General features: G+C 43.0%; 1 protein-coding gene across 2 annotated transcripts in view; it reads right to left on the bottom strand.

Annotated features, from left to right (window-relative positions):
* Window positions 1-2,440: 2,440 nt before the first annotated feature.
* HS2ST1 (heparan sulfate 2-O-sulfotransferase 1) overlaps window positions 2,441-22,515 on the bottom strand; it is a 158,468-nt gene continuing 138,393 nt past the window's right edge. Inside the window, exons 4-7 of one of the 2 annotated variants that reach the window (XM_059688965.1) lie at window positions 19,329-19,467; window positions 10,468-10,565; window positions 7,664-7,821; window positions 2,441-6,291 (exon numbers count right to left, since the gene is read on the bottom strand). In XM_059688965.1, the coding sequence (XP_059544948.1) occupies window positions 6,062-6,291; window positions 7,664-7,821; window positions 10,468-10,565; window positions 19,329-19,467 (625 nt within the window). In that variant the 3' untranslated portion in view covers window positions 2,441-6,061. The remainder of the gene's footprint in view (window positions 6,292-7,663; window positions 7,822-10,467; window positions 10,566-19,328; window positions 19,468-22,515) is intronic. The other variant, XM_059688966.1, reaches the window with a different exon arrangement.

Consider the following 22,515-nt stretch of genomic DNA (forward strand, 5'->3'; position numbering starts at 1 on the left):
CAATGGGGGATCAAAGCCACAACCTAGGTATGTGCCCTGATTAGGAATCAAACCCACCACCTTCAAATGTCAGGAGTGGGGCTGGCCACCAACTGCCCACGGCCCCTCCACCGCACTGGCCCAGCTCTATGGGCCCCCATTGGGGTGGGCCGGCATGACCCCACCCATGCATGAATTCATGCATTGGGCCTCTAGTCCTATCTAATAAAGAGGGAATATGCAAATTGACCATCGCACCATCACAAAGATGGTGGTGCCCACAGCGGAAGTGGGATTTCCATAACACAAGATGGCTGCACCCACAGCAGAGGCTGAGTTCCCATAATGAGCTTTAATGAGCAATCAGCAGAGACTTGAGGCTGTGCCTCCCCACCCACCCAGTGGAACTTGACAAGGGACCTCAGGCCACATCCTGCCCAGTGGGGCTTAATGGGGACCTCAAGGTGCGCACCCCACCCCGGTGATAGGCCAGGGGACCCGAGGCTGAGCCCCCCGTCTGGCGCTGAGCTGGGGGACCTGAGGCTGTGCCCCCCCACCAGGCAGGGCTTGACGGGGGCTCTGAGGCTGCACTCCCTCCTCCTGGTGGGGATTGATGGGGGATCTCAGGCCTCATCCCCCACCCGGCGGGGCTTGACGGGGTACCTGAGGCTGTGCCCCCCACCCAGGGCCAGGCCAGGGGACCCGAGGCTGTGCCCCCTGCCCGGTGGGGCTTGACAAAGGTGATGCTGGCCGGGTCTGGGTCTCGCACGATTTTGAGGTGCCACAGGTGGGCGGGGACTTGACTCTGGGTCCCACGGCGTGCCCCAGACTCTGACAGGAGGAAGATTTCCATATACATTTTACTAATTTTCTTTCATCTCTGACACTTCTATTATAAAGGGCAAATAGCAACATTAAAATATTTTCTCTAATTAATCCCCTTTTAATGTGCACGAATTTTGTGCACCAGGCCACTAGTACCATATAAAAAGAATCAATTACTTGCTCAAACAATGAGCCTATAGCTGGGAATTGGGAATCTATGTAATTGAGAGTTTCTCCTTTAAGGGTGAAAAAACATAATCATTAGAAATGTGTATTCTCAAAGAAACATATGGATATGTCTAAAACTATGCATAAATATTAATCAGACTAACTTTTTTCTTTCAAATTTCCTTTTTATTCTAGGTTGTTAGCCCTTTCCTTACTTCCTTTTTTCTTCTAAGTAAGTGTATATCCCCAGTCTGCCTTGTACATTTCCTACCTGGAACTTCAATGCTAGTGATGAAGTAGAGAGCAAATAGCAGCACAGGCACACCCCTCTGGGTAAAAGACTGTCAAACACAGTCCCGATGCCTCTCTGGTGGCAGTGATTTCTGAGAATGAGGCTGATGACACAGATCCACTTGGAAAAGGTCCACCAGCATCCAGGCTCCAAGGACAATACTAACACAGGACACCAGAACACTCCCCTGCCCGCTGAGTGTTTATTTTATAGCTTTTGCGTCAGGTAATCAACTGAAACACTTCAACAACAGAAAGCTGGCAGAATGTTAAGGAAAAGGAGTGATTATCTCTCCAGCAGATGTGACAAAATGGTTTCACGTTGGAAGCAGTATTGCATAAATGAATCAACTGAATGGGGGAGGGAGGAGGGAAGGGAGAGAGAGCAGAGAAAGCAAGAAGTGAGCGTCTTCCAACATGGACTGTGAGGGAGGAAAGGCACTATTCAGCTGTCTGTGTATTTATAAACTAAAAATCAAAATACACAATCCATTTCTCAAAATTACATTCCACACTGCTGTAGAGACGCTCACAGACCTCTCCATAGAAAGCTACAGAAGCTTCTATGAAATCAGACAGACAGCACCTGTGTCTAAATCACAGGCTTATCCAGTAGTGTGTTTTAAAGAGATCATCGCCATGGGGCCCTTTTATAAATAGTGCTGCAAAGGTCACCAAGCTGCATGAACTTAAATTATAGGATAAATCTGACTAACTGAGCACCCGTTTCAATCTCTCAAATTCCCACTCCAGGAAATCAGAAAGCAAGCTCCACTCCTGAGGCGCTGAGTTGGCAGTGCCGCTGAAACAGGGTCGCTTTCCCCTCCGAAGGCTGCCTGAGCAGCAGTTTAGCTGGCAGCAGACAGCAACTCTGCACAGGGTAAATGAATGCAAAATTTAACACAATGGCCCCGCTTCCTCTCAAACTAAATAGCTATAATTTACGAAGAGGCAAGTTTTCAAATCATAAATTAGAAGCACCACCTGCACCTCTCTTAAAGACAAACTTCCTAAAAGGTTACAGTACTGGGTGCTTCTCAGAATTAAGGATTCAAGGACCATAGGTGTGTTTGACAATGATCCCTGGGAAAACCCAAATACCATGGTTTACACAGATGTTCTCTATGTAGAATCTAAATATAAATTAAAATACCAGCTATGCATTTGGGAACCAGCCTTTAGTTAAATTCTCTAGTGCTTTTAGAATTTTTATTTCATTTTATTAGAAAAAGAGAGTCATTGTCTACAAACTATTTTCTTTCTAACTATGCAAATACAATGAGCAAATCATCTGCAATATCAAAATACTGTTTGTAAATCACTGATGGCACTAACAATTTTAGGAATTTTCAATAGGACATATATAGAGAAAGAACAACAGTAGATTTCAAATTGTAGACATTAACTGAGTTTTAAAAAATAGAAAATAAAATTTAAACTTTAAAAGTCAGTAAGTTCAAATTCTCCAATTTTCAAAAATTTAAACCCAATCATTAGGAATTCAGAAGTACCCAGTATGTTCAAAGTTGCACAAATGAGTATGGATGATAGAAAAGTAAAGTAATCCCCATGCAATATCTTAAGTGTTGCTATCGGATATATTTAAGTGATACTTTACACATTAAAGCTGGGTAAAATAAAAATATATCCTCTCCATTACATTAAAACAGTCACAATAATTTATCAACAGTTGCCATTTCACAGCAATTAGAAAACAGGAGTTGATACAAGTTGAACAAAAAGGTACTTTTTCCTCTTTGGGGAAATAAACATATATAGATAGGTATATATACACACACACATAACATTATCTTAAAATTCAAACTGGTTGATTTGCTTTTGTATTGTTAAAAAAAAATTTCCCTATGATCAAAATACTGAAAAAGCACAAAGGCTAAAAAAAGAAAACCACATTTGCCATTTTAAAAAAATACATTATTGTCTCAGTGGTTCTATATATTTGCTACAAAGTTAGGTATTATAAGGACTCTGCGCGTATCAGACTCCTGGGGCTATATTGGACCAGATGGAATTAAATCTGACCCTTTCTCGGGCTCCAGGAAAGATAATCCTAACCCACCCTAAATGATGATAGAATAAGCCTCTATGCTGAACTGTTAAACTGGGGAAGAAAACATGTCCACCTGGAAGCAATCTAAGTCATAAAAGTTTATGCATCTGTGGGAGAGACTGCCTGAATCAGAAAGCTATTCTTTGGATATAAGTTAGGAGCTTTTGAAAGTATATAAACTCTTTTAGGCCACTAGAGTACAGATTCAAAAATGACTTCTCCATAAATAATTATCTATTTTGGGGGTTGGTAAACTACAACCCCTGGGCATGTCACCTGTTTTCGTAATAATGTTCTATTGGAAAATAGCCATCTCATCCGTTTATGTGTTGTCTATGGGTGCTTTTGTGCTAACTGGCAGAGTTGAGTAGTTGTGACAGAGACCATATGGCCTGCAACACCTCAAAAATTTACTCTCCCGACCTTTATAGAGAACGCTCACTGACTCCCTGACCTAGTGCACTACGTGCGCGTCTGGTTAAATGAAGAGTTAGTGCACCTCAGGGAGCTCTCAGCACTTACTCCAAGAATGACCAACGCACTGGGGCTCCTTGGCAGGTAAATGTCAAACGCTCCATCTGGAAATGGTGCTTTCCTTTGGGGCAAGGAAATAATTTTCAGCAAATATCTGTAAACATTAATACACACAAAAAATACAGAAAGCCAAATAAGAAAAGTATGCCTGTCAATGTTCTCTTAATATGTTCCTATTACTGGGGGGAAAGGGTATGAAAATGACTCTGTTGACTTCCTCTTCTTTAAATTTGTTAATAAATGTTTTTTGATAAGTAGTGCTCGCTCTTGGCCTCCCATGTAATTAATAGCCTTGAAAGCAACCTGCCTACAATGCTAACATGGTTTGTTGAGGCCTTGTTTGGGGATATTTATTTAAACTACAGATACTAAAGATTATTCTTTTAGAAAAATGTTTCTAAATTTCTTTATCTCTGTCACTCTAAGAAGGTGAAGAAGGTAAAAAATGCCAAGGAAAATGAAACTGCAAAATATACCTTAAAAACTAGAGGTATAAAACAGCTACCACTTCTGAATGGTAATGTAAAATAAAAACAGGAAACTCTTCCAAATTTGAAGAACAAATTTTCCCTGCCCTGAGTCAGCTAATGAAGACTTTTCCAAACAGGGAACCTCCTGAACTCAAGCAGATGCTCATGAATTGTTAAGAATTCACAGGTGCTTCATATTTTAATAGTTGAAACAGGGAAGATAAAACACTGAGAAGATATTTATCAAACACAAATTTATATCAAGATTAAATTTTTTTTCAACCAGCTTATAAGTGGACTTTCCCTTTCTTTTTTAAAAAATGAACAGTATGAAACTATATGTTCAAGATGTTTCCATAATACCTTACATTTATATAGCACATTACAGTTTCAAAGTGCTTTCATATGCCATCTCATTTAATCCTCACAACAGCCCTGCGAGGTAGGTACAGCAGGTATTACTACTCTCATTTCAAGATGAGGACATTGAGGCAGAGAGAGGTTAAGTGACTCACCCAAGATCACACAGCTGAAAAGTGGCAGAGCCAGGACCAGAAATCAAGTTTTCTGACTCCTTGTCCAGGACTCTTTCCACTTATAACTACTGCCCCCAATTCTGAACAATGTACTGTGTATCAAAATTGAAAGGTTATTAGGGTTAATTTCAGTGATATCTTAAAGTTAACTGAGAAATACGAAACAGTAGGTCTGATGGTTTTACTTGACATAATAAAATTGGTGCAAAACCACTTTTGTCTAATTACTTTTAACCTTTTGGTCCAAATACATAAAATATGCAATATTTACAGCATTTTCCTTTTTGTAAATGCAATGCTTTAAAACACATTATAAAGCACCATCGTAAAAATAGTTTACAAGTAAAAGTACAGAAGTAGGAAAACCCTACCCATACCACAGCTCACTAAATGGAGTTATAATATGGAGTCACCAGTACCTGTTGACAGCTTTACAGATAACCTGGAGAAACAAATACTAAACTTACTTTTCTTTTATATTAATGTGTGGAAGCCTCAACTAAAATTTCAGTGTTCTCTGTAGTGTCTCCCCAATCTTAGATACTGGAGAGATAGGAATGAGAAACACTGCTTTGATCTTTTTACAGTATTAGTAATAGTATGAATTGGTTTTTAATACTAATGACAATTATTTCTTTAAAGGAAATGAACATGGCCTACATAAATATGGGCAATTCCAACTACAGCAGAGACACTTCCTAGCAAACATGATCAAGGATTCCAATAAATTTCATGAAACTTGACTCACAGAAATGAAGCGCACACTGCCCACCAGTAGCAACACAACTCAGTGCAGTTGCGTAACCAACCCTCCGGGTGAAGGCGGAGGAGCAAATGGATTGGTCTTCATTCATGGTTAGTTGAAAAAAGCGCTTTATCAAAAAACAGAGTATCAGAATTTTTTCTAAAATTGTATTTAGCCTTTTGATTAGAACTGCTATGTGTTTACTTTAGGTGATACATAGGATTTTCCCAGGCAGGAGGTTATAACTCCCACCAAAATTTAACTAGAAAAAAAAAAAAGGCTGAAACTTAAACTTCTTCAGCCACTGACATACCAGCTAGCATCTACTTTCCTTGATCTTTTTTGTTTCCTAACTCGGCTCAATATGAACTGTGGATCTGAGAACTAAGGTGAAGACAGGGTCAAAGTTTTAGTTGAAAAATCAAATAGTCACACCTTGTACTCAGTTTGATTTAGGGTAAATCTTTTCATAGAAAAAGTTCTGTGCAAGGATGTAGAGGTCTCCATCTTTTTCTCGGACAGCGTGGGCTCTGATGAATTGGAACTGCTCTAGTGCAAATTCATAGAACTCATTCTCCATTTTCCAAATGTCAGACTGCTGTAGTTTTGCAATGGTTTGTTTAGTGGGGAGTTTCTTCTCTGTGGTTTTCCTAAGATGAGATTTCTTTCCTACTTATAAAGGAGAAAAAGAAAAGGTAAATAATTCTGAGAACACACAAAAGATCAATGCCTCTTCATTTGAAGAGATGGTTTAAGTTAACAGGGAAGGACAGGCAACAACTGTTTTGTATTATTATCACCAGGGCAAAAACCAGTGCCCTAATCCTACTGAAAATGTGATTTATTGCTTAATGTAAATCTTTAACCAGTGAAAGACTTAATGAGCTATCAGATAGTAAAAGCAAGGACTGTCCATCACTGAAGGCTGTCACAATATATGCCGTACTCTCAAGTGCTCTCACTAGTTCAATTTCGAAAAGAGAGTAAAATATCTATTTCAACCTTAATACTAATTTCTCATACCTTTACTCCATCTATACTAATAATAGAGGAATATGCAAATTGTCCAGGACTCCATCATAGTAACAACTGAACAGCAGGCTGTGTGGGGCAACAAGACTGAAAGGGGGGGGGCAGTTGGGGGTGACCAGGTTGGCAGGGGGGCAGTTGGGGGTAACCAGGCCAGCGTGGGGGGGGGCAGTAAGGGGCGACCAGGCCAGCAGGCAGAGGTGGTTAGGGGTGATCAGGCTGTCAGGGGGGGCAGTTAGGAGCCAGCAGTCCCAGATTGTGAGAGGGATGTCCGACTGCTGGTCTAGGCCCGATCCTGGAGCCTACTGAAATAGCCGACTGACAGTCGGATATTTCCTGAGGGGTCCCGGATTGGAGAGGGTGCAGGCTGGGCTGAGGGGAACCACCCCCCCATTTCACAAATTTCATGCACCAGGTCTCTAGTATAATTATATGTTAGAAACTAGGGCATATGTATATCTTAGAAAAAGACCTCCTCTGACAATATCTTATCAGAGAATGGCAAAATAACATTGAACAAAGAAACAAAACCATCCACGGGAGACTAGACAGTCACTTTCAGGCGTGAACTACTGCCAAGGCTGCTGAAGCATCTCTTAAGAGGACTGTAACAATCACAGCAGATGATGGTCATCATTAAAGTGACCGAGCTCTACTGTCCTGCCTATACTCTAATGGCATTAGTAGGTCTGAGGGTGGAACAGTCATAATGTTTGGTGCTGGAATTATAAAATATTACACATTTCTGAGATTGGTTCTGTAGTTTGCATCTTTCCACTATTCCTACAATGCCTTCTAATTATCACCTAATAGATGTTCATTCATTCAGAAAATATTTACTGAACACCATCTGTGTGCCAGGAATTGTTTTGTATTGAAAATGTTGAGGAGAAACAGACAATTTACTTTGAATAACAGACAAGTTCCTTAAGAAACTTCAAATCACACAGATTTCTCATTTTTCAAACGAAGAGAGTTGAGGACAGCTTTAGAAAGAAACCCATCATTTATATACCTGTACGGTAGAGGTCTGTAGCACCCCTGAAGAACCTGGGCAAAGCTGCCTCCAGTAACATGATAAAATCTTCAAGCTCTTCAGTAACTCCCACCAGAAAGTATTCATTAATTAGGTTATACTTGGCTTGATCCATAGCCCACCTGCTTCCCACATTCCTAAAACCAAGAAAAGAAATTAAGAACCTGGTTGCTCAATCTGCTAAGTATATTTGATGTCTTTGCCACTGTATATTATGGAAAAAATAGATAAACACATGTCCATCCAAAGCTTTAGCACTTTTATTAATGTCCTTTAAGAGACACATGTTTTTAATTTTCTTTGCCTCTATCCCCAGTTTCTGCTCAACTATGCAGTGCAAACTCAGACTTTACAGTTAGTTTAATATTAACAAAATTTAGTTTGAGGGCAGTTAAAAAAAATGTATACATAACACATATTTCTCTTATCTGATTTATTGTGCACTTCATATTTTTAAATTAAAGTAACTGTTCGTTTTAAAAGCTACCTAGTAAGGTCTAAGCACTTTGAGTTTAGTGTTTATCTTAATTTAATTTGTGAGCGTAGGTTTTTCCATCATTTCTGAGGAACAGAAGTAAGATAAGAAATGGTCCTGCCAGGAACCCTTTTTTTTATTTTTAAACTAGAGGCCCGGTGCACGAAGTTTGTGCACGGGGGTGTGGGGAGTGTATGTCCCTCAGCCCAGCCTGCACCCTCTCCAATCTGGGATCCCTCTCACAATCCAGGACTGCTGGATCCCAACTGCTCGCCTGCCTGCCTGATTGCCCCTAACCACTTCTGCCTGCCAGCCTGATCACCCCCTAACCACTCTCCTGCCAGCCTAATCAACCCCTAACTGCTCCCCTGCCAGCCCGATTTCTCCCCTAACTGCCCTCCCCTGCTGGACTGGTCACCCCTAACTGTCCTCCCCTGCAGGCCTGATCGCCCCCAACTGCCCTCCCCTGCTGACCCAGTCACCCCTAACTGCCCTCCCTTACCAGCCTGGTTGCCCCCAACTGCCCTCCCGTGCTGGCCCGGTCACCCCTAACTTTCCTCTCTTGCCAGCCTGGTTTCCCCCAACTGCCCTCCCCTGCAGGCCTGGTCACCCCCAACTGCCCTCCTCTGCTAACCCAGTCACCCCTAACTGCCCTCCCTTACCAGCCTGGTTTCCCCCAACTGCCCTCCCCTGCAGGCCTGGTACCTCCCACTGCCCTTGCCTGCAGGCCTGTTCACCCCCAACTGCCCTCCCCTGCTGGCCCGGTCACCCCTAACTTCCCTCCCTTGCTGGGCTGGTCGCCCCTAACTGCCCTCCCCTGCTGGCCTGGTTTCCCCCAACTGCCCTCCCCTGCAGGCCTGGGTCCCCCCAAACTGTCCTCACCTGCAGGCCTGGTCCCCCCAAATGCCCTCCCCTGCTGGCCCAGTCACCCTAACTGCCCACCCCTGCTGGCCCGATTGCCCACAACTGCCCTCCCCTGCTGGCCATTTGTGTGTTGGAGTGATGGTCAATTTGCATATAGGATTGTCAGCTAATTGGCTCTAAGTAAACTATACTTTTCAGCTGGTGACTTTACCTTTCCAACTTTGTCTTCTCAGCCATTAAAAAGTTGTGGTGAGGTGTAGGGGAGAATAAATGAGTTAACTGAGCTTATTAAGTATGTTTTACAGATTCATAGAACTGGGAGGTCCTATGAATTTGTAAAACATACTTAAGAAGCTCAATTGAAATCTCCTCAATAATCCCCAAAAGAGCAATACTCTTTATTGTTTGAAGGTGTAGGTTGACAAACTTTCTATAAAAGGCCAGAGAAGAAATATCTTGGGTTTTTCAGGCCATATGGTCTTGGTTTACAGTTACTTAATTCTGCTCTTGCAGCATGAAAACAGCCACAGACAGTAAGTAAACAAATGAATGTGGCTGTGTTCCAATAAAACTTTATAAAACCAGGTGATGATTCAAATTTGGTTTCAGATTGCAATTTACCAATCCCCTGTTCTACAAAAATGATTAAAAACTAAGACATTCTTCCTATGCTTCCAATTCTTCTTGAGCTATTATTATACTTTCATATAACCTATTGTGTAGGACTTTTAATTTCACAGTAACCAAATAATATATTTCAAACAATGAAGAAAAGAACAGAAGGCGTTCCTTGAATCTCATTATGGTGTTTCAGTTTTTTCAACTTGTGTTCCTGTTTTTTCAAATTTTTCTATTAAAATTATTGATTAGATCAAATGAAGACATACCATTATGTTTAAAAAACTGAAAACTCAGCACATTCCAAAGAAATAAACTCTTTATAAAAGATAAAACATCTTTATTTTCCACCTCATGTTTACTAGCAGACTAAACCACAACCATAACTGTCTCTTCAAGTCAAAATCAGTTTAGCAGTGAAACCAGGTGAATAATTTACCCAGAGGGACAAAAGTCCTACTTGATCTAACATGAATGGCCAAAAAAATAAGCTTAGGGAAAAATGAGGTTTATGAAATGATCCCTGACCTCTAATTAAAAGCTCTGCTGGAATACAGCAAAACATGTAACACTAAAAACAAACAAAACATTTAAAAAGAAAACCAGCATCTGAGGGAAGAGTGCAAGGATATTTATACATGAAGAATCTTTTGAATGCACTTAAAGGTAATCACAAGACAAAGTACTACTTAATCACATGTTATTTTTAGTCTGGTCTTTCATTAATTCCTTATACCTAACCCTTGACTAACACATGCACATTTGTGAAATACCGATTATAGAGAAATGAGGAAGATTAAAACGTAAGCCAACTTGATCTCCCTACCAGCATTCCGAGCTATGGCCGCAGAAGAACGGGATTTGAAGCCAAAGCTTCTCTGGAGCACAGTCTGAGCCGCCCTCCGCTACACATTCATCAAACGTCTGGAATGAAGACACAGCAGCACATATGAGCCATAAACCCAAGGCAATGAGGGTTCCCATTCACTGAGATACTGAACTAAAGGGATAGACAGGTTATGAATACATACCTGAGAGTGTTTCCACATAACTGAAGAAAGTTAAACATGGATTTTTCTCACACCTTTGTCTATGCCAGTGTTTGCATGAGTTATTTTACTATATGAACAGAAAACCCCCAGATAAAAAACTGTCCTTAAAAATAAGTACTGGTTTATATTATGTTTGTATATTTATACTTTCTAACCTCTTACTAAATGAAAACAAGGCTAAAGACACTATCATTTCTTTATAATCATTTGATTATAATCATCTATGAAATAATCATTTGAAAAGAACATAAAGTAGGACTACACTTAAGTCTCTTCATTGTACAAAGCAGAAGTGACTTCAGATACTTATGACCTGCATGCCTTTCTCTGCAAGTGCACCTGACTGAAGTAATTAAAAGGAAGAGACTCACAGCTTATGTATCTAAAATTACTCAATTCCACCTTTGTGAGTACTCACTGTCATAGGCATTTTAACAGTAGCCATTATCTATTTGAAATGCTATAATATTGAGATACCAGAGAACAAACTCAGGAGCTGTGGATGCTGCAATGAGACGTCTACAAATACCACCTATTATTACTGAGAGGAAGCAGATGGAGTAGAATAAGTCCTAGTTGGAGTCCAGGCTCCTAAGTTTCTAGTAGATCCAGGTTTCTTTGTTTTAGAAGCTTAGTATCTACTCTAACTCATTCACCTACCAAATGTTTTATTATCTATATATAGAGAGAGCCAGGGGCCATCACATCCGAAACAACCAAACCGACGACCGAACGACTGAACACCAGGCTGAGTGGGGCGACCAGGCCAGCAAGGGGTTTAGTGAGGGACGACAAAAGGACTGAGCAGCAGGTTGCGTGGGGTGACCAGGCCTGCAGGGGGGTTAATGAGGGATGACCAAATGACTGAGCAGCAGCTACGTGGGGCGACCAGGCCCACAGGGGGGTTAGTGAGGGATGACCAAATGACTGAGCAGAAGGCTGTGTGGGGCAACCAGGCCAGCAGGGGGGGCAGTGAGGGGTGGCCAGGCCAGCAGAGGAGGGCTGGGAGGGGTGACCAAGACGGCGGGGGTGGGGAGGCAGTTGGGGGCAGCCAGGCCAGCAGGGGGGGCAGTTGGGGGTGACCAGGCCGGCAGGGGGGGGCAGTGAGGGGCTACCAGGCCAGTAGAGGGGGGCAGTGAGGGGCAACCAGACTGGCATTGGGGGGCAGTTGAGGGTGACCGGGTCAGCAGGGGGGGCAGTTAGGGGCAACCAGGCTGGCAGAGGGGGGCAGTGAGAGGTGACCAGACTGGCGGCGAGGGCAGTTGGGGGCAACCGGGCCAGTGGGGGTGGGGGGGGGTAGTTGGGGGCGACTAGGTCGGCAGGGGGGCCAGTGAGGGGCGACCAGGACAGCAAGGGGGCAGTTGGGGGTGTCCAAGTTGACAGGTAGTGCAGTAAGGGGAGACCAGGCTGGTGGGGGGGGGGTAATTAGGGGCAACCAGGCCAGCAGAGGGGGACTGTTGGGGGTGACCAGGCCAGGAGGGGCGGCAGTAAGGGGTGACCATGCTGGTGGGGGGGGGGCAGTTGGGGGCGACCAGGTTGGCAGATGGGGCATTTGGGGGCAACCAGGCTGGCAGGGGGGCAGTTAGGGGCAATCAGGCAGGCAGGCAGGTGAGCAGTTAGGAGTCAGAGGTCCTGGATTGTGAGAGGGATGTCCTGGATTGGAGAGGCTGTAGGCTGGGCTGAGGGGACCTCCCCCCCCGCCATGCACGAATTTTGTGCACTGGGCCTCTAGTCCTATATAATAAAAGGCTAATATGCAAATTGACTGGACGGCAGAACAACCAGTTGCTATGATGCACACTGACCACCAGGGGGCAGACGCTCAATGCAGGAGCTGCCCCCTGTTGGTCAGTGTGCTCCCATAGAAGGAGCACCACTCAGACAGAAGCCAGGCTCACGCCTGGCGAGCGTAGCAGTGGTGGCAGTCGGACAGTACTAAGGATGTCTGACTGCCCCGGGGAGCAGGGCTAAGCCGTCAGTTGGACAACCCTTGAGGGATCACGGACTGTGAGAGGGCACAGGCCTGGCTGAGGGACCCCGCGAGTGCACGAATGTTGTGCACTGGGCCTCTAGTACAATATAAAAGCAGAAAAATATGCCCTTTGGGTTTGGCTCAATAGATAGAGGGTTGACCTGCGGACTGGGTTCGATTCCGATCAGGGACACAAGCCTGGGGTTGGGGGCTCCATCCCCAATAGGGGGAGTGCAGGAGGCAGCCAATCAATGATTCTCATCATTGATGTTTCTTTCTCTCTCTCTCCCTCTCCCTTCCTCTCTGAAATCAATAAAAATATATTAAGAAAATAAAAAATAAAAAAACTAGAAAAAATAAATATAAAAATATTCTTGAGGCCATTTAGATTATTAGTTTAGATATTTAACTCCTATAATTGAAGGTTAAAATAAACAAAATTTGATTCTTGATGGTAATGGCAATTATATGTACACTGCACCCTCTTCTGCAAATGCTTTTGCTTCTTACTTTATATAGAAAACTGAAAATAAGCGTGAGCTCTCTCAATTTCCTGCTTAGATAAAAATTTATCTGCATCTGTAGCCCCCTACTGCCCTCGGCATTAAAGAGACATTTGCTTCTCCTATCTCTGAACACCATTCTCACCCCCTTCTGCGACCCTTGCTCCATCAATTTCTCTCCAGTTCTTTGTATGATCACCCCTTGCTGACTTCAGATATATTAATATGTCAAGTGTCTGTCATCTTAAAGAAACATTTCCTGATATTTTTGTTTCTTTCAAAGCCAAACTTCTATTTCAAAAGTAGTCCTTCCTCGGGTCAGTCTTAACTTACCTCTCAGTGGCTTCTCAATGTTTTGGATTCCACCTGAACTCCTTTCTCTGACATCCCTGATGGACTTGCCATTGACAAATCAAAGGGACAGATTTGAATCATCCCACTAAGCCCTTTGCAATTGAAATTATTTTCTAGCCATTTCAAGGACATGCCAGGTTTGTCTTCTGATTCTCTGACATCAGTCTCCTTGGTATGCTGCTCTTTACCTGACTACTCTTTAAATGTTAGCATTCCCTGAGTTACATATCTGCACCTTCTCTTTTTCTTCTTTTTCATCTGGTCTTCTTTTCATACTCTATATGTCTCCAAGTGCAATTTCATTCAATCCCTTGTTTCAACTCTCACCTAATGTTGATGACTCTCTAATCTATGATTTAGTTCAGACTTATATTTTGGGGTTCAAATACAATTTCTAGTGGATACCTCCACTTACTCATACATGACTAAAAATAATGTCCAATTTTATCTCTTTCTTCAACTCCATTACAACTGAATCTTCCTTCTGTTTTCTCTTTCTAGAGAAAGAAACCACCTATGGTCCAACCAGAAACCTGGGAAGAAGACAGGCCAAGGCTAACTCTGGATTACGCACCTTTAAGATAGAGAAAACTGATCTACAACTTGGTTGAGAAATGAATTGTTCCAGATAGGAGACATCTGAGAAGAGAACCAATGTTTGACTGTATATGCCATGCAGTCTTATTAACACCACAGATGTGAATTTATTAATGAAAACTCTTGCAAAGTTAAAAATATTAAGAAGTTATTTGCTATAAAACATCATTTGGTCCTGGAATGTTACCAACAGTTGTGTCATGAGGAATAAGCCAAATTAATAAAAATGTGTATGTCTCAATATGTTATAAGACTGAAAAGGCCCACCTGTCAATCATAAAACAAAGGAATTTTCCATTTTCATAAAGCATTTGTAGATGGCCCTATCTTCATGAGAGTTAAGGTAATGCAATAGTATTTTGCTAATGTCACTACTATTACATCTAAATAAGTAGCTGTATTTATATGTATTTTATAATGACATTTAAAAAACAAGCAAGCCTTGTCACAATCAGGGTGAAGAATGGTTAAAAAAGCATATCTACCTAAAATGTTCAACTATAAAAGAGAAATTATGTTAAAAAAATATCTGCATCTGAGTACTGAATATGTAACTTTAGAATATCTCTCTCACACACACAAAAAAGGTTGAGTAGCATGTTGCATTTCCTCCCTCCATTTTAAAGGGCATAGAAGGGTTAAAACTGTGAGGTCTGGAGTTAGAGCAACTGGGTTTAAATTCCAGCTAACACTGAGCGAGGTTAACCCTTTGTGCCTCAGTTTCCTTATCCATAAAATGGAGACAATAACAGCAACTATCCCCATAGAATTGTTGTACAGGCTACTTCACACACACACACACACGCACACACACACTTTAAAATACTGCTTGATACACAAAAAACACTCAATAAATGTGAGCTATTATTATTGTTGTATCATTACTAAGTGTTATTATTATCTAATTCTCCAAACCACAAAACCATGGTACCCAGGGCTGACAATGACAAATGGTGGATGTAGGAACCAAGGTGACTGTGAATCTTTGCCTTACCAACATTAAAACTGCTTTGGTGGAAGGAAGGAGATGGATATATTTACTGAGTAAAAACTAATGTAAGTGATAGGGTTTTAAAAAAGTAGTGTGTTGAAATGATTTAGAAATAACTATCAATACATTCTAAAGTACTGGGTCAAGAGTTATATTAATAGAGTTTATAAAATTTTATACTTACAGTAACATAAGTATACCTTTTTAGGAGATTAAGTAATGCTAAGACATCGGTAGACACTAAAAATAATGTTTTGGTCAGCTATCTGTGTTTGGATTAATACCTTCTACCTAAAGTTTTGAGACTAAAAAAAGAAACAGCAATTTCTAGAAACATAAAAAAGTAAAATAAAACAAAAAATTTTGCCTCCTCATGTGACACTAAGGGCACATCTAACTTGGAAAAAAATTGTTGGATGTTAATTGTCCTATTATATTAAACTAGGGGCCCCATGCATGAAAATTCATGCAAGAGTAGGCCTTCCTTCGCCTGGCTGCCAGCACCGGCTTCCCTCTGGCACCTGGGCATCTTGCTTTGCTCCGACCTGGCCAGCAGGCACCCAGGACCCAGGTGGCTTTGCTCCTGCCCCGCCAGCAGGCACTCGGGACCCAGGCAGCTTCCCTCTGGCCACAGCTTTGTCCAGAATGACATCCGGAAGGACGTTGTCTAATTAGTATATTACCCTTTTATTATTATAGACTAGAGGCCCAGTGCACAAAAATTTGTGCACTGGGGGGGGGGGGGAAGGGGTGTCCCTCAGCCCAGCCTGTGCCCTCTCGCAGTTTGGGACCCCTCGGGAGATAACGCCCTGCTGGCTTAGGCCTGCTCCCAGGTGGCAGAGGGCAGGCCCAATCCCTAGGTGCAGCCCCTGGTTGGGCTCAGAGCAGGGCCGATTGAGGAGTTGGGGCGCCGCCCCCTGTCATGCACAGAGCAGGGCGGATCAGGAGGTTGCGATGCCACCCTCAGTCACGCTCAGGGTAGGGCCGATTGGGGGGTTGGGGCACCGCCCCCTGTCACACTCAAGGCAGGGTCGATGGGGAGGTTGCGGCGCCACCCCGTCATGCACAGAGCAGGGCCAATCAGGGGGGTTGGGGCTCCGTACCCTGTCACGCACAGAGCAGGGTCAATCAGGGGGTTGAGGAGCTCCCTCCTGTCACTCACAGAGTAGGGCCGATAGGGGAGTTGGGGCACCGCCTCCTGTCACACACAGAGCAGGGAGGATCAGAGGGTTGGGGCACCGCCCTCTATCACCCACAGAGCAGGGCTGATCAGGGGGTTGTGGCGCCGCCACTGTCACACTCAGGGCAGGGCCGATGGGGAGGTTATGGCTCTACCTCGTCACACACAGAGCAGGGCCTGTGGGGGGGGGGAGGTTGGGGCGCCGCACCCTGTCACACACAGAGCAGGGCCGATCAGCGGGTTGGAGTGCTGCACCCTGTCACCCACAGAGCCGCAGGGCGATCAGGGGTTGGGGAGCTCCCCCCATCAGGCACAGAGCAGGGCCGATCAGGGGGTTGGGGCGCCACTCCCTGTCACACACAGAGCCACAGGGCGATCAGGACGTTTGGGCACTGCCCCCTGTCACGCTGATCCTGGTGCTGGGAGGCATATTACCCGTTTACTATATAGGATGGAGGCATGGTGCATGGGTGGGGGCTGGCTGGTTTGCCCTGAAGGGTGTCCTGGATCAGGGTGGGGGTCCCCACTGGGGTGCCTGGCCAGCCTGGATGAGGGGATGATGGCTGTTTGCAGCTGGTCACACCCCCTTCAGGGTGGGGGAACCCACTGGGGTGCCTGGCCAGTCTGGGTGAGGGGCTGAGGGCTGTTTTCAGGCTGGTGGGTGACTGAAGCTCCCAACCGCTCCTTTTTTTCTTTTTTTCTTTTTTATTCTGGGCCAGCTTTAGCTCTGGCTCCAGCTCTTAGGCCTCGCTGCTGAAAGCAGGTTTCTGGCCTTTGTTTACCTTCTGTATTTGAAACAATGTTGCGATCCTGCTGGCTGAAGCCTGGCGGACTAAAGCAGGTTTCTGGGGTTTTGTTTAGCTTCTATATTTGTAACATAGTTGCTTAGAGTTGCAGCTCAGAGGCCGGCAGCAGCAGGCGGGGAACGTTGGAGTCCTCCGTCACTGAAGAAAGCAAGCCTCATGTTCACTTCCAGCTGCCTGGCTGCCGGCCGCCATCTTGGCTGGCAGTTAATTTGCATATCACCCTGATTAGCCAATGGGAAGGGTAGCGGTCGTACGCTAATTACCATGTTTCTCTTTTATTTGATAGGATACCTAACATCACTATCATGTAACACTTTAGGACAAAAAGATGCAGAATTCACTCATTCAACCATCTGTTAAGTACACACAGATGAACTAGACACTATACCAGTGATGGCGAACCTTTTGAGCTCGGCATGTCAGCATTTTGAAAAACCCTAACTTAACTCTGGTGCCGTATCACATATAGAAATTTTTTGATATTTGCAACCATAGTAAAACAAAGACTTACATTTTTGATATTTATTTTATATATTTAAACTAGAGGCCTGTTGCACAAAAAGATTCATGCAATAGGCCTTCCCTTCCCCTGGCTGCCGGCACGGGTTTTTCTCCAGCACCCGGGACCCAGGCCTTCGCTCTGGCCGGAGCCACCTTCAAGCCTTCGCTCCGCCGCTTCGCGCCCACATATGCAAATTAACCGCAATCTTTGTTGGTGGTTAATTTGCATATCTCGCTGATTAGCCAATGGGAGGCGTAGTGAAGGTACAGTCAATTACCATGTTTGTCTATTATTAGATAGGATGCCATTTAACAAAGAAAAATCAACCAAAAAAATGAGTTTGCATGTCACCTCTGACATGCATGTCATAGGTTCGCCATCACTACACTATACTAAATACCAGGAGGAACAAAGATGAATTAAATAGAGCCTCTGCTTTGGGAAGTTCACAACCTTTTGGAGAGGGCATATATGTAAACAAATAATTCAAATATCACAAAACAAATGCTTAAAAAAGATATCTGAATGGAATTCTCTGGGAGCCTTGAAAAGGACATGACTAACTGCCTGAGACAGTGTAATCCTGACAGTGTCTTCAAAATCCCGACTGTAAATTTTGGTGCCTGGGACACCAAAAAAGACTTCATGGAAGAGGTAACATTTGAGCTGGACCTTAAAGGTGGACAAAGAATTTTCCAGATTGAAGAAAAGACATCGTAAATATAGGGAACAACACATGTAGGAAAATAATAAGTGATAAGTCTTGCCGAAACCGGTTTGGCTCAGTGGATAGAGCGTCGGCCTGCAGACTGAAAGGTCCCAGGTTCGATTCCGGTCAAGGGTATGTACCTGGGTTGCGGGCACATCCCCAGTAGGAGATGTGCAGGAGGCAGCTGATCGATGTTTCTCTCTCATCAATGTTTCTAACTCTCTATCTCTCTCCCTTCCTCTCTGTAAAAAATCAATAAAAAAATGTATTAAAAAAAAAAAATAAGTGATAAGTCTGGAGGACAGTGATATTTCATGTGGCTGAAGCGCTGGATGCCTGAAAGAAAATGAGGCAGGTCTCAGGTTATATCAGACTGTGTCTCCTATGCCTTGGCCAATCCTGTTAGCAATGAGATTCCGGTAAAGGTGATCCACCAGAAAAGTTGACAAATCAGTCTGTTTTTTTAGAAAAACAAGCCTGGTTTTCCCCTGGAGAATACACATAAATACAACATAACCCAATACTGAACCTGCTAAGTAAGAACACTGTTAAGCCATAATTCTCTCCTTGTTAAAAAAAAAAAAAAAAAAAAAAAAAAAAAAAAAAAAAAGCTGCTTTAGCAAAATAGTGTCCCTAAACTGATGATCATAAAGACTAAGAGAACCAAAGTACATACACAAATACATCATATTAATGAATAACTATAATGGTCTCACAGAATATTGTTAATACAATAACTATAATAAAACAAATATTCAGCCTTTGAACATAAGTAAAATATTTCTGTAATGACAAAAACATTATATGTACTCCAAAGTATCAACTATAAAGTAGTTTTACTTTTGCTTCTTTATACTTTAGAGCTCCTTTCAAATTTTCTACAATAAGCAAATAGAAAAATTGTCAGATGTTGACTGTTCTATTATATCAAGTATCTAGCATCAATAAACTTTAAAAGCACACTATTCATTGCATTTTATAAACAATTATCTGTACAGAAGTCTTAAGACTAAAATATTACCTTTTTGTCTCCTTGTTTTCGTCTTCTTAACCCTGGTCTATAATCATCTCCAAATCTCAGAAAGTAATAGTAAGAAACTAGCCTCTCAATAGGATCCCTTATGACATTAATGTAAATTGGCTTCTTTTTCACACCAAATCTGAAATAGAACAAAATTTAAAAGGTGAAATCAACATTATTATTGTATTTAGAAGTGTGCTGAAATTACACGTTTAAGGTATTGATTTCATATGAAAAGAAGAACATGAATTAATATAAATAAGATAATGATTATTTGTTACAATTAAGTAAATAAGAAATAAGAATTTAAAAATCATGGCTGAAAATAAAGAAGAAAAAATTAAATAAAAACAATTTAAAATTTTACAGACAAAATTACATAAACATTTTAATTTTATTGCAGGAATGATTTCTCATTTCTGGCCCACCATACTAGATAAATGTTATGAACGGATATAGCATAAGTCCACACAAGTGCAACCATTTGAGTCTGCTTTCTACTACTACTGATTTTAGAAGTGAAAGACATTATGTTTTTAGCATTATTTCCTTATGGAATAAGTTGAAGGAACACAAGGCTTTTATGTTAGCAACCTTTGCAGAACCTAGAATTATCCAGTTGGCTCCCTACTGTAATAACCTCATGTGTCCCAGTCTTGAAACCTTAGTGTTATCTTGACTCTACCTTTCTTCCTCGATGATTCCCTTTCTCTTCACTGCTGCCCTCTCCCTAGGTCTCTTGCTTGGATTACTGCAATAACCTAGTGGGTTTTCTTACATCCAGTCTCTCTCCCTTTCAATCTACCAACCATACCAATTCTCAGCTAATATTCCTAAAACACCATTTGTTTGATCACTCTTCTTAGAAACCTGAAACAACTCTATGGTTTATATTGACATCATACCCAAACTCCTTTGCCTGGCTGTTAATAGTATCTGTTTGACTTTTGTCTTAGGTAGCACCTTATTGATCTAACTTTATTTTCAAACTAGAGGCTGGATGCACAAATTTGTGCACCAGTGGGGTCCCTTGGCCTGATCTGCAAGATTGGGCCAAACAGGCTCTCCAACATCCCCCAAGGAGTCCTGGATTGCGAGAGGGAACAGGACAGGCTGAGGGACCCCACCAGTGCACTATTGGGCCAGCCGGGGAGGGACTGCAGGAGAGCTCCAGGGCATGTCCAGCTCAACTCCCTCAGTCCCAATCGGCCAGACCCGAGCAGCAAGCTAACCTAACCTGTCAGAGCATCTGCCCCCAGTGGTCAGTGCACATCACAGCGACTGGTAGACCGGTCAACTGTCTGCCCCCTGGTGGTCAGTGCACGTCATAGCGAGCGGTTGAGCGGCCTTAGCATCTCATTAGCATATTACGCTTTGATTGAATGGACAACCAGACGACCAGACACTAAGCATATTAGACTTTTATTATATAGAATAAGACCATCAATCTGTTAAGAGTTAGGCCTGCCTCTTCTACCCCCTCCGTTATTATTTCTTATTATACCAATTCCTATTTCCTCTTACATACCTCTGCTCATTGTCTTTCTTAACTAGAATGCCATTCTTATTTTCCTATTATATTAATTCACTCAAAAATGCTTTTTTAATGTACCTTATGTATTCCATGCACTATTCTAATACTAGGGATATAGCAGTAAAAAAAAAAAAAATTCCTTGTCCTCTGATGCTAACATTCTACCTGGAAGAGACAGAATATAAAAAAATAAGCAAATATGTCAGACAGCAAAAAGTGCAAGGAGAAAAATAATGCAGTGAAAGGAAATAGGGACTGCCAGGAGAGGTGGGGATAAGACAATTCAAAAATTTTTTTTCCAGGAAATGAGACTTTCAAGTATGAAGGCCCTGAAGCAGCTAAGCACCAGGCATTTTTGAGGATTAGTAAGATCAATCTGGGTGCAGCAGAATCAGAAGGGAATATTAACCGAGCATGAAATGTGGGTGGGGCAGGGAAGAGGAGATCATGTTGGTCTTGTAGGCCATTATAAGAATCAGGATGGAGACCTGACTGAGTTAGCAGAGAAGTGTCACGATATGGGACCTAATGTACAGCATAACACCTATAGTTAACTAGAGGCCTGGTGCATGAATTCATGGAAGGGTAGGGTCCTTCAGGTGGCCTGTGGGCCCTGCATCTGGCACCCGTCCTGGGGGGGGGAGGGTGCGGGGGGCGGGACACGATTGGCCCTCCAGGCAGGTAGTGGGACGCCCTTGCCAGCCTGGGATCCAGATCCATCCCAATGACATTTGCACCAGTTGTCTGGAACCACCTAGCAGCTGCTTTTATATCGTTTCTTCCTTGAGGAGCATCTAGGGAGGGGAAGTGGTCGTGGTGCCTGAGGCTGACTTCCAGGAGGCTGGCGGTGCTGTCGGGATCATGCCGGTGGCACCGGTCCATCAGTGACTGGCCCATTCTCTGGAGATTGGACCTGCAGGACTACTGAAGGAGTGAGTGGCTGCCACTGGATTGGTGGGTCTCCGGAACGGGTTGGTCAGCTAAGCGGCACTCCCACTATGGGAGCACACTGACCAACAGGGGGCAGCTCCTGCATTGACTGTCTGTTCCCTGGTGGTCAGTGCGTGTCATGGCGACTGGTCAACTGGTCAACCAGTCGTTCAGTCATTCAGTTGCTTAGGCTTTTATATATAGATAATATTGTACAATATACTGTAACTGAGACCCAGGTTCAGCTACCTGCCAAAACAAAAGCCAAACTTTGGAAGGAAAGTGGTTTATTAAAGTGCAGGCAACTTGAGAAGATAGGGGACTCTTGTCCTAAAGCCCATCTCAACATCTCAGTACAAGCAGAGGTTTTTATTATAAGGAGGGAGAGGGAAAGCAGAACAAAGAGATCAAGGGGAGGAGGTTGAAAAGTTTTCTACATGCAGACCAGCACAGTCCATTCTGATAAGGATCTTGAAACCAGTCAAGCAATGGTCTGGTGTGTGTCATCCTGGTTTTTGTCACCTGGTTTTACAGTTGAAGGTCAGCAAATTTCCCAGAACTGGGATGACTGAAGGCCAGAGTCTGTATCTTTTAAAGTTAGTTCCTAGATTTCCTATACCAACATGTTGTTTATCTATAAGCTACATATTAATCAGTCAACACTTAGAGAAACAATGTCAAAAGAATGGTGGGATGGGTTACAATTCCCCACTGTTACAATAC

Source organism: Myotis daubentonii, chromosome 3 (assembly GCF_963259705.1).
Source record: "Myotis daubentonii chromosome 3, mMyoDau2.1, whole genome shotgun sequence".
In the NCBI taxonomy this organism is placed as follows: domain Eukaryota; kingdom Metazoa; phylum Chordata; class Mammalia; order Chiroptera; family Vespertilionidae; genus Myotis; species Myotis daubentonii.